The sequence below is a fragment of the Silurus aristotelis genome (assembly GCF_946808225.1).
Source record: "Silurus aristotelis genome assembly, chromosome: 18".
In the NCBI taxonomy this organism is placed as follows: Eukaryota; Metazoa; Chordata; class Actinopteri; order Siluriformes; family Siluridae; genus Silurus; species Silurus aristotelis.
In genome coordinates this window covers 9,068,032-9,085,332 of record NC_139591.1, presented here as the reverse complement: position 1 = coordinate 9,085,332, position 17,301 = coordinate 9,068,032, and the positions used below count along the sequence as shown (strand labels likewise).

General features: G+C 36.5%; 1 protein-coding gene and 1 long non-coding RNA gene across 2 annotated transcripts; one reads left to right on the top strand and one right to left on the bottom strand.

Moving 5' to 3' along the window:
- Nucleotides 1-207: 207 nt before the first annotated feature.
- Nucleotides 208-16,734, bottom strand: ufm1 (ubiquitin-fold modifier 1). Its single transcript, XM_083569213.1, has 7 exons — nucleotides 16,670-16,734; nucleotides 16,411-16,488; nucleotides 16,273-16,329; nucleotides 9,885-9,942; nucleotides 6,172-6,211; nucleotides 3,995-4,027; nucleotides 208-1,494 (listed from the first exon to the last, which is right to left on the bottom strand). Exons 1-7 carry the CDS (start codon nucleotides 16,717-16,719, stop codon nucleotides 1,409-1,411), a joined length of 402 nt encoding a protein of 133 aa, XP_083425339.1. The 5' UTR covers nucleotides 16,720-16,734; the 3' UTR covers nucleotides 208-1,408.
- On the top strand, nucleotides 15,182-17,138 carry LOC310741433. The gene is made up of 3 exons (XR_014537953.1): nucleotides 15,182-16,154; nucleotides 16,900-16,962; nucleotides 17,088-17,138. It is a non-coding gene; the product is annotated as an uncharacterized lncRNA (long non-coding RNA).
- Nucleotides 17,139-17,301: the final 163 nt, after the last annotated feature.

Below are 17,301 nucleotides of genomic sequence, written 5' to 3'. Positions count from 1 at the left end.
ACATATACGTTACAGCACAGTGAAATTCGTTCTTCGCATCTTCAAATGTTATTACAGTACAGAATGTTTGTACTGTTCATCACCAAGGCTTTTATATTTTTTACTTCCAAAATCCACCATCCAAACAACCCCATTTCTGTCATGCATCTCTTGCTTTGACTTCTTTTTCACACAATGTACTGATACATATGAAAACACTAAACACTGTTTGATGGTGGGATTGTACTCTTTATTATATATTTTTTTATTCTCTTTAAACCTTCTGTTTGAGCAAAGAATGTTTCTGCAAGACTGCTAGAATTTCAATACAGCCATTATTTCAAGTAGCCATGAGACCACAAGTACACCACATGCCAAGTGCTCTGAAATACACTGCCTGGCCAAAAAAAGGCACATTATAATATTTTGGTGGACCACCTGCTGCTTTGATCATGGCCCTCATTTTCCTCAGTTTCGAGAAGCTTATGCAACAGTTATTTTCTTTTGGAGTTTCATTCTTCAACAAGATCTTGTAAAGATGACGGGGGAATTAAACTGCTATGTAAAAGGTTTCTCTTCTCTATAGAGACCATCTGACCATATAACCCTTTTCCACTGTTCTAGAGTCAAATGTTTATGCTCCCTAGCAAACTAAAACCTCAGCGATAAGGAGTTTTCTACAGGATACGCAGCTCTTTAATCGCAATCCCCTGAGCTTTCCTCACATTGTTTGTGTGCAAATGCTCTTACTTTCACTATTAAACATAGCCGTGAGTTGTATTCATATCTAATTTCACCATTCTTCCGGGTTTTAACAATGCGTTGGACAGTGTTTTATCTCCCTTGCTGTTTTCTTTGCTTGATGCAAGGCAATTTAGATCCTTTTGAAATAGAGTAACATCTTTTCCATGACCACAGAATGTCTTTTCAGATGGTTAAGAAATGAGAAGCTACTAACTGCAGTTAAAATTAAATAACATGTTGCAGTAACTTTCCAATTAAAGGCTTGTACCTTTTTGCTTAGTTAAATCCAAGTGGTGACTTTTTTTGGCCATGCAGTGAGTGACTTTAAATAAATCTGATCAATGTTACAAACCTCAAACATAAAGCTGACTCAATACAGACATAGAGACTGAAATACAGGTCACATACAGAATGTATCAAATTAAGCGAATAATGTGCCAAAAAAGCGTTTATTTGAATTATTAAATGAACAAACTGAATTTTTTTTTGGAAGTAAAACTTTTGTCCAGTAAACATGAATCACTGAGAGGGAGAAAGTCCACATGAATGGATGACAGAGGAGGGATTTTGTTGCTTCTGTTTTATAAAAAAAAAAAAAAAAAAGCAAACTTTAACACCTCAGGACTGGGAAATAAATAAACAAGCATGTTTGTCTTTTCCACGATGATGAATAATCCCTGATTGCTCAGACACTCGTCGGACATTGACCTGCTCCAACTCTATCTCGAGGAATGATTCGAAGCTCCGATCCATGTTTTAGGAAAACGTTTCCTACCAAGATGAAGACAAAAACAGAAAACATTATTTGAGATCAGTTATAAAACATTTTAGTATATTACAGACTTTTTATTTATAAAATAAATACACACTGATCAGGCATAACATTATGACCACCTGCCTAATACTGTGTTAGTCATCCTTTTGCTGCCAAAACAGTTCTGATCCATTGAGCATTAACAGCATTAACTTCTTCAGCAATTTGAGCTACAGGAGCTCATTTGTGGACCACACAGGTCAGCCTTAGTTCCCCACATGCATTTAATGAGCCTCGGCCACCCATGACCCCGTCACCTGTTCACACTGTTCCTTCCTTGGACCACTTTTGATAGATACTGACCACTGCAGACCCGGAACATCCCACAAGAGCTGCAGTTTTGGAGATGATCTGACCCAGTGGTCTAGATATCACAATTTGGCCTCTGTCAAACTCTCACAAATCCTTATGCTTGCCCATTTTTCCTGCTTCTAACACATCAACTTCGAGGAAAAATGTGTACTTGCTGCCTATTATATCCCACCCACTACCAGGTGCCTTGATGATAATCAGTGTTATTCAGTTTACTGGTCATAAAGTTATAATGTTATGCCTGGTCGTCATAAATATATATATACTTAATCAACAGTCAAGTAACTCAAGTCAAGTCAGGTAAATACCAGAAATGTATTTCTTTTTTTGTATAAATTTCTAAATGAGTTCAGGTTAGAAATAAAAGTGGATGAAAATAAAATAATAAAATAAGGACATAGACCTTTAAATAGAACAATAAAATGCATTTCTTCATGATGTCAATGTATTTAAAACTCATCTCTGTCTTATGTTATTACATAAACTTCAAGCAAAAACAACTATCCAATGGTCTTCTTTGTCTATGCAAACGTAGCTATATCCTAGAGTGCAATAGAGAGATAGATGCAAGACTGCCTTTTAACCTTATAATACTGTACTGAAAAGGATGCAATCATGAAATATTTGACAGAAATTTACTGAGATTTATTAAGTTAAACAGCCTGTGTGCAGACAGAACTGCCAACTCCAAGAACTTGTAGTTCTTACACAGAAAGCTTGTTTGTGTGTGAATGTACAGGGTATCACTGTAACTACTATGTGGTGAAGTGAAAAGACTGTTGTATGCATGTTTGTTTTGTTTTTTTAAATCCAATATATAGGCCTCAAAAGTTTTACTGTAGGCCTCCTTAATGATTTATATATGAAATACATCTATATAAAAGATATAATAAGCATATACACTCACAAAATGTGGAGTTTGCAGGAAAAATATATTTTAGAGTCTGAGGTCAAAATATCCTTAATGACACTGCACCAGCACAGAGTTAATGGTTTTAATTTGAGGGATCCATCTATGCCATTATTCCATAATTACACTGTGCACATTGGTCCGAACTCTGGAGGAAATAACACCACAGGGACACAGCTTCATCACGTTTTAGGCACAGGTTCAAGTACAATTGCTTGGGGGAAAAAATTCTAGAACTCTGACCACAGAGGAAGAACTTCTAAAGAGGAAAAACTCCTGAATATTTAAAAGTTATAATGAAGGCGTTACAATAAAGGGTCTTAAGCGAATTTATAACTTAAAATGTAGTGTTTTTTCCTTTCGAGTAAATGTGAAATTTGCCTCAATCTACGAAAAATGTAGTGCTTTAAAAGGTTTTTGCCTTTTAATGTTCTACATGCACTCAAGGATATGACGCATTTTCAGTTTTCGAATTGTGAAAATAGTACATCTTCAGTTGCATTGTTTAAATATGGGGAATACATTGTGACGGCGCATTAGCTTGTTTTTAGGCTTACAATAAAGTCACGTTGTTAGCTTGAGTGTTTGTTTCTATTAATAGATATTTAGACGCATTTCCCCAGCTTATTAAAAGGAGCTTTGCAACTCTTCTTTCATATTTGATGATACCGCATATAGAATGACGCCATTTTCGTTATAATGGGCCTTAATTATAATAATAATGATAATTATTCTAACACGGTTATGACACAAATTTAGTTCACATCATAGATTTTTAATTCTAATGGAGATACTGAGCATCTGTACTTAAATCTGAACTTTAACGCCGACCTGCATGTATCTTAAATGTAAAATAATAATTCTCACGAGGGAAATGATCTCATAACAGGAGAAAGAGGCACATCGCCTTCTCAGAGCACAGCATCAATATTCATTGTGTAATATGTGAAATTTACATAACAACCCCCATAGAGAACCATTCTTTCAGTCTGCGCTTCCTAAGGGGGAGCTAACAGAGGCCTGTACCCAGCAGACTAAACGGAAAACACTGTCTGTTTCCATGAACTACATTGTCACATAACTCAAACGATTGGGGGAGGGGGGGGGGGTTGGGGTGAGGGGCAGGGATGAGGGGGTAAAAATCCATTTCTTTATTAGCTTTGAGGAAAAACTTATTCTACAAACAGAAAGCATAGAAAGCTTCAGACTGTGCAACTCTACATGATGAGACAAACCTGCTGTTTGTGCTGGATTGATTCCGATGCCATCTGCACAGAAAGAAAAATTAGGAAACCATTATAATGGCGTTTATGTGCGAAAAGCTATCAGACTGGAAAGCAAACAATATGTCAGTAAAAGACAGACTGCTGAGTAACATTTAGAATACTGATTGTATTATTACAGTACATCTTTGCAGATCCTAAAGCTCTGTGTACTGGACTACGACTGGATGTCACTCAACACATAACTAGTACGCAGCTAAACAAGCTTGACCGCGTGTGCTCCTTTACGTACCCCTTGTGAGATTAAATGCTGTTCACTAGGGGGCAGTTCAGTGCCAAACAAACCAGCATGGTAGGGGGAATCATTATGGTGGTGGTAATGTTGATAGAATTGTTTCTGGTGATGATAGGCAGAACCGGGGGAGTGTTGTTATTGTGATGGTTATAAGGTGGTAATGATGATTGTGGTGGTGACTGGGGAGAGGTAATTATCATTGGTATTCATAGTAGTGGTAATGGAGGTGTGATGTTACTGATTAGTACAATAGTACAATACATATTGGTGATGACTGAAGTGGTGGAGGAGTTAATAATGATGGTAACGTGAACATGGCAGTAGATACAGGGGAGTTAATGGTGGTAATATGGACAGTGGTGGAGGGGGTGAATAATGGTGGTCATGTTATTGTGCTGGTGATGACAGTAGTGGTGTTATAAGGACAATGCTGGTGGAGATAATGGTAGAAACAATGATGGGGAAAAAATGGTTAATAAGTGGTAGAGATAACCATAATAATGATAATGATGATAATTGTGATATGGCGATGACTGTGATGGTGATAAGGATGATGTGATAGTGGTGGTTAGAATGGTGATGGAAAGGATGATGTCATGATAGTGGTGCTGGAGATAATGATAATGGCAGTAATTATGCAAGTGAAGATAATGATAATGTTGGTACTGATAATGGTGGTAAAAACCGTGGTGGAAAGTAAAGAAGTAAATGTAACTTGTTTCTGTATTCAAATAGCTTTTTTTTATTACTATCAATTATATCATTTTATTAACAGTGTAGCGAGTTAAGTTTTAAATAATCGAGGACGTACCGCAGCTTTAAATAAGAGCCTGGAAAAAAATGAGGAAATATGGAAAAAAAAATTATGTTTTTGCATATTTTTCATATATTATATCTAAATATTAGGGCTGTCAGTCGATTCAAATATTTAACCTCGATTGATCGCATAATTGTCATGAGTTAACTCGTGATTAATTGCAACCCAATCACAAACCTTAAATTAATACTTTTTAGGTTTTTATTACTCTAATCAACATGGGCATGGACAAATATGGATACTTTATGCAAATGTATGTTTATTTTTATGTTTAATTATAGTGTTATAAATTACATAAATCACCAGTACACCGAATGGAACTTTTTTTATGTTTCCACAGGGACGGTAAATGAGGTGATACCGGAGAAACTGTACCTCTTCTAACTTTCATACGATTATATAATCCGAAAATATTTGGATTGGAGAATATGATTGATTGTAATTGGTTTATTAAAAGGAGGCATCATATTTATCAGCTTTCTATACATATATTCATTATACCTGTGAGGAAAGTATTCTCTGCGATTCAGGTTCTTTTATTTGTGTGTCTGTGCAGAGAGATGACCGGCAGAGAAATACTAATAATTGACAGGGATAATTGTGATGCACCAGTGCTGGAGTGGAGCTATGAAGAAGAGGATGATGAAATAAATGGATGTGGGGGTTTTTTTGTATGTTTTTTTATAATATATATATATATATATATATATATATATATATATATATATATATATATACACACACACACACACACACTAAACTAAACCTAAAATAGACTTAATCTAGGTAGCCTTACTATTTAAATCCTGTCCATCTCGGCTAATGTCTAAACTTATGCCAGATTCTTTTTTTCTGCTTGCTTCTATTTTATTGGTTCAGTTGTGGTCCCTCTCCCTACTCACCTAAACCTAAACTACCTAACATTTTCTGAAATGGGATGAAATACAGTAGGGGGTTCTATTAAAGAATGACCCAAGTTATGTGTAAAGAAACAAAGCTTGTGTCATTATTTCTTTCCAGACTCAGTAAATATTGTTCTCTTAAGGCTACAAAGGTGGGGTGGGCATTTCTACTCACCATTTGTAATAATAGCACTGGTTGCGGCTGGCACTTTAAACTTTAAAGAGGAGCAGAAAAAATAAGAGAGAATGAGAGAGGGAGAGGGGCATATGTGAGAAAATTGTTACACATTCCAACAGCCACTCACAACAGGATAAATACTGTCACTAGGCGCAGCATGGCCTCTCAGACACAGCAAAACAGGTAATCTGTGTAGGTAATTGAGGTCTCTGACAACTGAATGAGAGACAGACGGATACGAAAGAGGTTCTCAGGGTTTAATAGTGAGAGCAAGCGATAAAGAAAGGGAGCGAGAGAGTGCGAGAGAGAGAGAGTGTGAGAGAACAAGATGCATTTGGGGAAAGTGAACTCTCAGTCAGGGTTCCTCGAAAACACACCACAAGTCACAATGACATTTCAGCGCGAAGCCGAAGAAACCAAGGGTGATGACTGCCTGCTGTCTGCCTCTCACCGAATCTGAAATCAAACTAATGCGTAATCATTTGAGATAATTCCTGTTTATTTTTAATGAAGTGTGTGTTTGCATGTGCAGGGGGTAAAATATATGCGAGTGTGTATGTATAATATATATATATATATATATATATATATATATATATATATATATATATATATATATATATATATATATATATATATATATATATATATATATAACACACATACATACACACACCAGACACACACACACACCCTTCTGGGAGCCTCCAGTCTCCACTATACACTTTCCCCTGAGACTACTGTGATTCATTCAACCTTGGCATTTGATTTAGGAAGCACTGGAGAGAAGTCATCAGAATAAAGTGCTCCAAACAGCATGCAGAGCTGTAGCACTGAAGAAAGTCAAAGGAAGCAAGTGCAGAACAGGCCAAGTGCAGAAATGGCAGGTGTGGTTATTGCAGGGCGATAATTACCTTTTATTTTATTTTATTTCTTGAACAATTAATAATTATTGAACTAATTTCTTACATAATTATAAATACATTGGCGTAATTGTTTTTCATCTTCTATTTATTAGAATAGACTGCAAAATGTAGATGTGCACAAATTGTAACCCTACCACCATCGTGTATCAATATTACATATGTCTTTTGTTAAATAAAAATCCACCACAACAAAATCCATGTTTCTTCCCTGTATCGTACGGAATGATGTCATAACATGGCTGTGCAAGCAACAGAAATAAAGCAAATACAGCCCCAATTCTAAAAACAGTTCGGACACTATGTAGAATGTGAATGAAAACAGAATGCAATGATTTGAAAATTTCATAAACCCAGATTTTATTCATAATAAAAAACAAATGCTGAAACTAATAAAAAAGCACCATTTTCAGAATATTAAAAAGGGCTTCATTCGATGGCTGCAACACACCTAAAAAAAAAAAAAAAAAAAAAGTTTACCACTGTGTAACATCCAAGTATGTCTGGGAATTGAGGAAAGCAGTTGCTAGAGAATTGGGAGTGTAATGCTGTTCCATGTATGTATGATACAGGAGTCTAGCTCAACAGTCCAGATCTTGTTTGTCGTATTTTTTGTTCAGAACCCGGACTCTTCTACTGCGAAGCCATGCTGTTGTATTAGATGCGGTACCTGTGATGCAAGGCCTTCCCTGAAAAATACGGCGTCAGGATGGTTGCTCTAAAACCGTATATATATATCCTTAAGCATTGTTGGTGCCTTTCCAAATGTTAATGCTGTAAAGGCAGTAATGCACCCCATACCATCAGAGATGCAGGCTTTTAAACTGAGCACTGATAACAAGCGGGATGGTCCCTCTCTTCTTCAGTCCAAAGGATGAGGCTTCCTTTAGGGCCCGAAGAGCAGGGCATCCTATATTGATTTTTGCCCTTGTCCCTTGTGCACAGCGATTGTTCCAGATTCTTGTAAACGTTTGATGATATTATGTACTGTAGATGGCGAGATATGAAATTTTTTTTATGTTAAGGAACATTCTGAAATTGTTTCACAGTTTGTAATTGCAGAGTTTTTTTAAGCCTCTGCCTCTTTCAGATACTCTTTTTAATACCCAGTCATGTCACTGACCTGTTCTGAATTAACCTAATTAGTTGCTGTTTCTTTTTAGTAATGCCTGCTTTCTAAGGCCTTTTGCTGCCCCTGCATTTTAGATATGTAACGGCCATCAAATTCGAAATGACCTTTTTTCCCCCTTAAAATTGTAAATTTGCTAACTGAAATACCGTAATTTCTGGACTATAAAGCGCACCCAAATATAAGCCGCACCCACTGAATTTTACAAATATTTTTATTTTTAACATAAATAAGCCGCACTTGTCTATAGGCCGCAGGTATCTACACTAATGTACTTTACACAGGTTTTAACAAAATACACGTTACACACGGTGTAACGGGTGAAATATGTTGCGCTTCCTTTAGGAGCATAGCGGTATTTTGGGAATAGCCTGGCACTGCATTCTGCCGGTATTACTGCATGTGTGCAAGACCAAGGAATATGTCCTTATTATTTTCTGATGCTGATTCCTAAGTTTCTTTGACTAACCCGTAACGCTGTTGCCAAGAAAAATAAAAAAGCACGAGTTTTGGAAACCTGTCTGTGCTTATATGATTTCTGTTGCAACTGGAGTTACAACTCGAGCTCTCCCTTCACCCAGACTCAACGCGTTACAACGGCTTGCATCTAAACAGTAGCCGACCAAGAAAGTTGTTGTTCACTGTCTTCCTCCTTCCCTTCACAACTATTTCTCTCTGGAGTTTATTTTTTGGCATCGTCGTGCGTTTGTTTCGTTTCCGTTCGGAAATTTAATTGGTCTAATGTTATGTCGCTCAGTTTTTTGGCTTGAAGTTTGTGAAACCGGGAAAAACCTAGGAAATTAGTTGCTTCGTTGTTTAAGCCGCGGGGTTCAAAGCGTAGGAAAAAAGTAGCAGCTTATAGTACGAAAAACACGGTATATAAAAAGGGTGAAAGCAGTAAAGATGTGAGCATGAAGAAAACCTTGGAAGTTAGTGCTAAAAGAACACATGTTTGTATTGATAATCCAAAGGCAGCTTGCTAGCCATTATAATAAATGCTTATATGGAGGCTAGAAGAACAATTACATCAAAGAAAATAAAACAAAACTAAGGTGGATTTTGAAGGCCAATAAATGAGCAAGGGATTTAAACAAAAAAAAGCCTACTAAATCTACTCTATTTAGCAGACAGAGAAAAATTTTTTTTTTTTTAAATAAACAGCAGCAGCAAAAACAAAGAACCCTACATTTTGCCTGTTAGACAGCTTAAAGCTTGCTGTGTGCATGTATCAAAAGGTTAATTGCAATTACGGTAAATGTAAGAGACGAATGTGAAAGCAGTGAATCATTAGGCTGAGAGGGATATGATCAACATTTCTAGCAAGCTTACCACAACCAGATCAAATCAGCAGGATCAAAATTACAGTGTTTAAAAAAAATATCAAACATGGAACATTATTTGATATTTCCACAACCCATTACTGGCTTTTGTATTCAATTCTTTGTCTTCGCAAAACGATGGACACAAGCTGGATTTTATCCAATAATAAAAAAATAACATTGGATCTTTAAAAAAAAAAAAAATAATAATTTGATCTTAAAAATCAGCTTAAGTTCACAAGTGTTAACATTTGCATATACATTTTTCAGAGTATGATCACACTGCTGTTTCTTCACTTCCAATCCACCACAATGTTTTCTAAAACAAAACAATCTCACCTCTTCTGCTGCAAACTTCAGCACAGCGGTGAATGGCGTACTGTCAGGTACACTTAACCTGAAAAATACAACAAGAAGAGAAATTGTATCTTCATTAAAACCATGATGCTTCATGTAAAATGGTTATGGCAGGTACAAATATAATAATTAGCAAAAAATGTGCGGGTTCTTATTTAAAACGTAACTAACAGCAAGTTAAAATTCACGGGAATCCGCAGCGGGACCGAATGTTTAAGAACATTAGGAATAACATTTTAAACTGTTTTCACTAACAAATTTTATAAACATTTTAAAAACACATTGTATTATTCATTTTAAGTGATAAATAAAGCATTTATGTGCATTACTTCACATTTTCTGTTGAGTACACATCAAAAAGAAACCACCTTACTTACTTACTCGTGGAACGTAACCCGTTCCGTGGGACCACTGTATCCACTTTATAACTCTCCACTACACTGAAGGCTTTACAAATTATAGCAATGTGCGTAACACAAAGGTGCAATCAGTACTGACCATAATATTACACACTGATTCGCTATCTAGGAACCAGCACATCCAGAAAGTTACAAATATCTAACCGATTATTTGAATATAAATATATACAGTGACACTAACTACTGCTGTTATGACAAAGCATAGTTTTTGTAATTATCTGAAATAATCCTGAACCGCTCAATCAGAATAAACTCTAATTTACAGTACAGACCAAAAGTTTGGACACACCTTCTCATTCAAAGAGTTTTCTTTATTTTCATGACTATGAAAATTGTAGAGTCACACTGAAGGCATCAAGGGCTATTCGACCAAGAAGGAGAGTGATGGGGTGCTGCGCCAGATGACCTGGCCTCCACAGTCACCGGACCTGAACCCAATCGAGATGGTTTAGGGGTGAGCTGGACCGCACAGTGAAGGCAAAAGGGCCAACAAGTGCCAAGCATCTCTCGGGGAACTCCTTCAAGACTGTTGGAAGACCATTTCAGGTGACTACCTCTTGAAGCTCATCAAGAGAATGCAAAGAGTGTGCAAAGCAGTAATCGAAGCAAAAGGTGGCTACTTTAAAGAACCTACAATATGACATTTTTCAGTTGTTTCACACTTTTTTGTTATGTATATAATTCCATATATAATTCAACATGTGTTAATTCATAGTTTTGATGCCTTCAGTGTGAATCTACAATTTTCATAGTCATGAAAATAAAGAAAACTCTTTGAATGAGAAGGTGTGTCCAAACTTTTGGTCTGTACTATATATAATAATATATCCTAATCAATTTAAATAATTCAGAAAGAACACTATATTCGTAAAAGTATTGGGTCACCAGGTCATAAGTACGGAATTGCATTCCACATTTAGTCCCAATTTGCTCTTATAATTCCCTCCACTCTTCTGGGAAGCTGTTCTACTACATTTTGGAGTGTGCTTATGGATGTTTGTGTTTATCAGCCACAAGGGTGTTACAAAAGGCTAGTAAAGGTACTGATGTAGGTGAGGAGGTCTGGAGTTCAGTCAGCATTTCAATTCATCCCAAAGGTGTTCAGTACGGATGAGATCAGCGCTCTATAGCAGGCCACTCAAGATCTTCCTCCCAAAGCATGTAAACCATATCTTCAAGCTCACTTTGTGCACTGCCATGCTGGAACAGGTTTGGATTTTCAAGGTTAAGTGAATGCAAAAATGTAGTACAGCGCATCTAAAGACGTCGTGTAGAAGTGAGTGCCACCAGTTTTGTGGTAACAGTTTGGAAAAGAACTACATAAAGCAAGAACGGTCAGGTGACCCAATACTTTTGGAAATATAATGTAGATAGCGTGAAAAATCACGGCCTGCTACAATGACCACAACTAGCTCAAATAAAAAGCATTCACCTCGAATAATCTCTATCTTAAATACCGAGAAATCGGCTCAATTAATCTGGATCAATAATCCCAATCACGTACTTCAAATCAGGTCAAATAATTTCAAACAAATAAACAATTTTTAAACAAATAATTATATCAAATAATCCTAATTAGTTCAAATTGTCGTAGTTGCCTCAAATCATCTCGTTCATCTGGAATAATTCTAAACAGATCAAATGATTATTCTTTTACTTCAGGCTACCATTAGGGGTCGCCACAGCGGATTATCCATCTCCAGCGATCCCCCCCATCCATAAACCTCTTTTCCTTCTTTCTGGTGGTTCCATCCTCAGCAATCAGAAGGAGGAAATGAGAAAGACCAAGAAGGAGGTTTATGGATGTGTTGAGGGAAGACATGCAGGTAGTTGGTTTGCAAGAGGCAGATGTAGAGGACAGGGGGGTATGGGAAAGGATGATCCTGATCAGATCAAATGATTATGGTCACTAATTAATTGCAAAAAAAAAAAAAAAAAAAGTGCTTTAATATTTTCCTGCCCCTATCGCCCAAAGACACAGGTATAAATGTGACTATAGAATAAATTATAATATTGTATATATTAAAAAATGTTCTACTACACAACCCTTATTTGACAGAATATGAAGGCTTATGGTTTCTGACTGAAAATCCCCCTGGACATTTCTGGTGAGATTCACAATTCTCAGCTCATATTTAATAATAACTCACTGGTGTGACGGAGTTGTGCAATGGCTCATGTGGATGAATCTCCAGAGGCTTCAGGGTGTGGAAAAAGCTGTAAGTGTTATTCTTTTACTTTGTTTTAACGGTTTCTCAATAAAAGGTTTAGCCCATAATTGTCAGGTTTCCATGGGAAAGTAAGGCGCAGAATGTTTTATTTTAATTTTTCTAGAAATGTGCAATTGTGTGAGGTGACAAGGGTTCTTGAGTTTTAATCATTGCACATTATGAGAAAATAAAGCACTGCTTTTCGTCACTTTTGCCACCCTAAACAGAATTCTTCTGGAATAAAAGGATTCAGGAGGCTGAAACTCGAGTAGTTTAGAGGGAAACCTCAGCAGGAGTTGTGAGAGAATGCAAAAATGCAGCACTGTAGACTTCTACATTTTACCCTTTAACACCCCTGACAATAAATAAATAAAAAGGTGTCACTGAATATTTCGATGAGGGCGAAAGATGAGAAAGAGGATGAACACTAAAAGGTTGTCAACCAAACTCTTATTTCGTACCTGATAAAGAATCCAATTTAGAACTTCTCATTTACACTGCAGTTTCTCACAGGATCAATCCCTGAATCAATAACTTACTGCTTTAATGACCTTATTTCTTATGCAAGAATTTTCCAATTCATTTGTTTTTCATATGGATTTACAGTTGCTGTTCTAGGAGAAATTGAGTAAACATCATGGACTTAATATCACGCTATTTATACGCTTATTTCATCATCAAATATTGTGAAAATAGGTCTGGTTTCACTACAGCCTCAAAAGCGTTCTGAAAAAGACTCGAATTTCTCTGCATACAACATTTTGATAACATTAAAATGAAAAACTTAAATAAAAAAAATGGCACATGGCAGTAACACCAACAGCTTCGTTATTAGTAGAGCACAGCCCACTATTTATTAACATCAACTACAATGAATGTGACACTTCTTTATCTCTGTGTATAATTTAAAGCTAGCAGAATTATAAATTCCTCTATCTATAATCATGAAAATGAACAGTTCATGAAAATGACTGCAGACTGCTTTTCCTTGTCAATGCTGGTAAGGGACCATGGCATAAGCTGAATAGTCAATGGTTAGAAACTGCTGCTATGACTTTCATAACAGTAACCTCTAGAGTTTACACAGAACGGTAGGAAAAACTATAAGCATCCAGTGAGCAGCAGTTCTGTGGGTGTAAAATCTTGATGATGAGAGAGGTCAGAGGAGAATGACCAAACTGGAGCTGACAAATAACCATAATGAGCAGAAAAGCATAGAACACGGAGAAACTTGAAGCATACAAGCCACAACAGCAGTAGACCAGATCGGGGCTCCAATCCCATCAGCCAGGAAGAAATCACAGGCTCACTCAAAATACAAGTAGCCTCATCTAGTTCCAATCATCAACTGTCCAGCAATGAAGTGTAAGAAGCATGCGTACACCATAAAGATATTTCCCATTTCTATGACTTATCGAGAGATCACTTATCAAGTGGGAATAAAACATGTTTACTCCAGATGCAACATTACAACAGACATATGAGTCATTCCATGTCAGATACATGTCTAAAACTTAGCCTTTTTCTATTTGTGGCATGTGACAAACACCACACTGTCCACTCCCCTGACAAATATAAAATAAATAAATAAGATCTCCAGAAATATTGTTCCCGGTTACATAAAATCTGTCATACATCTGGACAAACAATTCAATTCAATTCTTTTGTATTTGTATATTGCGTTTAATAATGGACAGTGGCCTAAAGCAGCTTTACAAAAATAAAGAGGTTATAAAAGTTAGAATGTACAAGTTTAGTGCCTATAAGTTTGTTCTATACGGAAGAAACCTTGAGAGGAACCAGACTCAAAATGCATCCTCGTCTGGATGGCACCGAATGTCCATTCATTATAGTCCTATCATTGTTGAGGCATGCTATTCACTGCTACACTTAAAGGCAGAACTGTTCATACAAACTGCGGTCCTAAGCCATTATAGCAGTTTATATTAATTACAGTCTGAATCCATCCTGATAGTTCTTGAATTGCTCAAACATATTTTAATGTGTCTAAATACTTCAAATTTACCACAGAAAGCCGGTTCTTTTCCACTTGAATAAATAGACACTAAAAGCCACAGCCTTTTCCTTAGCTTTGCTGGACTAACGAGAAATAGGATACAAAATGTTGACAGAATTACAAGATAAATTTCACATGGCTGGAATTAATATTTCTTGAGGGATTAAATTCTAAAAATGGCTCCCCATATGGGATTTCTTTTTTTTTATATTATATAAATGGATGATATTTTCCCAGAGGCATAAGTGGCATAAGGCTGACAATGAAATAAAGACTTCTAGAAGTTCTTATGTGGGTACAATGAGAACTCTAAAACTCACAGAGCTCCAGACTCTGGACTGTCACTTCAACTCTGGACTTCAACAGTGCACAGTGCCACTTTATATCACACCCCACTGCACATAGACACTTTAAAGGACAATCACACACTAAATCACTTTAATTTGTACTTACAATATCTGACATACTAAATTATGTATATACATATATTTTCATATATCACCTAGTTTAAACTTTTTATCTACTTAATTTTTTTTATCCTTAAATTCTATAAATTTTTTCATGCTTTTAATGACAGTCGTACAAAGTATGTATGTATGTGACAAATAAAATTTGATTTGATTGATTTCTGTAGATTTTGAATCCTAAACATGGGTTCCCGAAAAACACACACAAGAAAAATTACATAAATAATAGATTTAAATTAAAACGTCATTAGAATTTAGTCAAAATAAATACCCTGGCTTTTAACAAAATATAAATGGACACAAAATGACCCATACATAATTCCACATAGTATGTAATTCTAATATCTAATCCTGTCCAAATGATACACGAGACACTGAAAGATACCGATTTATCCCACGTTGCCTCTCGTTGTTAAACATTCAGAAAATGCACAGTACTGAAATATGAAGGCTGTCTCTTTTCATAAGTGACAAAAGGCTGACAATGAAATAAAGACTTCTAGAACTTCTTACGTGGGTACAATGAGAACTCTAAAACTCACAGAGCTCCCAATCTAAGACCAAACCGTGTGTGTGACAGATCTGTAAATGGAAACGCCTTGTTGATTAGAGATCAGAGGAAAATATCCATGTCAATCTGAGCTGCCAAGCATCTTGGTATGCACAAAACACAAAACCCATGAGGTGGCTATGTTATAACAGCAAAAGACTATAACACACACACACACACACACACACACACAAACTGGATTACAAAAAAAATCCTCTGGTCTTTTCCAGTCTTTGACTGTCTGGTTTGGGTGACTGTGCTCAGCCTCAGATTGCTCACTGAACTGCGTTTACTGTTATACACCGGCTTCAACAAGGATTGAGGTGTTGTGTTGTAAGGTGCTTTTCTGCACACTATGGTTGTACTGAGTGGCGTCCAATGACTTCTCAGACCAGTCTCAGACATTCTTCATCTAATCTCACTTATCAACAAGGTGACGTCTCTCATCACAAGATACATGTCTATGTTGGACTGCAGTAACGATAGTGTAACATATAACATCTGCTCTGCTATACAGCTGGATTACAGGCTAGCTGCTAACATCTGGATGAAACGAGGGAGCAGTACAAGCTTGTATATCTCTCAGATGGTAGATCATCTATTCGAGCGAATGAATATAAGACGCAGTGAAAGACTGAATGTTAAGTTGTTTACTGATTCTTTAATGAGTTGATATGCACTGAGCTGAATGCTGAGCTCACACTTACACTTTGTAGGGTAACCGAGGATCCGACGTCAGGGTAATTTTAAAAGTGACTTTAGACCTAAAACACAAACACATACACACATTCAGTTTGGTATAAATCTCCACAAATCACATAATCATTTACCTGCACTACACTTACATGTTTTCAACTTCAGAGACCTCAGCAATGAGTTTATGCCGAACCGGAAGTAGCGGGGTCCTGATGGAACACGTCAACCTACTAACAAGACATTGATTTTTGTTTTGCTCTTTAGTATTATTTCCATCTATTTCTCCCTTCTTTAAATATTACTTATGTTCTTTGAGGCCAGCCTAAACACACTAACACATGAAACGATTAAATAAAACTGAATATGTAATTACAGCCAGGCAAGTTCTGGAGACACCTAATCGCCTACCGTAAACACTGTATTCCCTGTGCTGGGAAAAATAAATCAGAAAAATCCATAGCACATTATCCGAAATGAACAGACCCTCAAAAGCAAAACAGATCGAGAACATTGTGAGCTCTGACTATTGTGCTTTCATAAAAATGCAGATGTTACTGGATGCCTGCTAGAGGTGTCACCAACTTGAAATCTGATTGGTTATCGTGACAGCTGCATTCGCATGTCTTTTACACAACCAGGATCCCACAGGGCTGATTTCTATAGGCTGGAAGATCATTTTGATGCCAGGAACACGTCAGTCAGTCAGTCTGTGTGTCTGTCTGTCTGTCTGTTTACAAAATCACTCAAAATAAATTCCGTAAAATTAGTATAATCAGAAAATCAGTAAAGAATCATACAGAATTTATCAAATGCAATTTTTTTTTAGATATGGAGATATGCTTCATCCAGAGAAAATAACAGGGTCACAATGCAAATGTTAATGGCAGGCACGCAGCCTAGGCCAGTTTCATCATGATAAGTAAACAGTGTAATATGTAGCTCAAGCTGTCACAGATGGTTGAAATCAATACTGTGATTATTGTTGTCATTGTTCTCCCCAACACAGCATACTCTCCACAACCGAGGACTGATAAAGTGTC

Excerpts from the sequence above, each read along its gene's own strand:
- ufm1 (XM_083569213.1), bottom strand. The coding sequence starts at position 16,719 with ATGGATTTTTCTGATTTATTTTTCCCAGCACAGGGAATACAGTGTTTA. Across the intron at positions 16,489-16,669 it reads CAGGGAATACAGTGTTTACG|GTTGACGTGTTCCATCAGGA; the intron begins GTAGGCGATTAG and ends TCTTGTTAGTAG. Across the intron at positions 9,943-16,272 it reads CCTCGGTTACCCTACAAAGT|GTTAAGTGTACCTGACAGTA; the intron begins GTAAGTGTGAGC and ends TGTATTTTTCAG.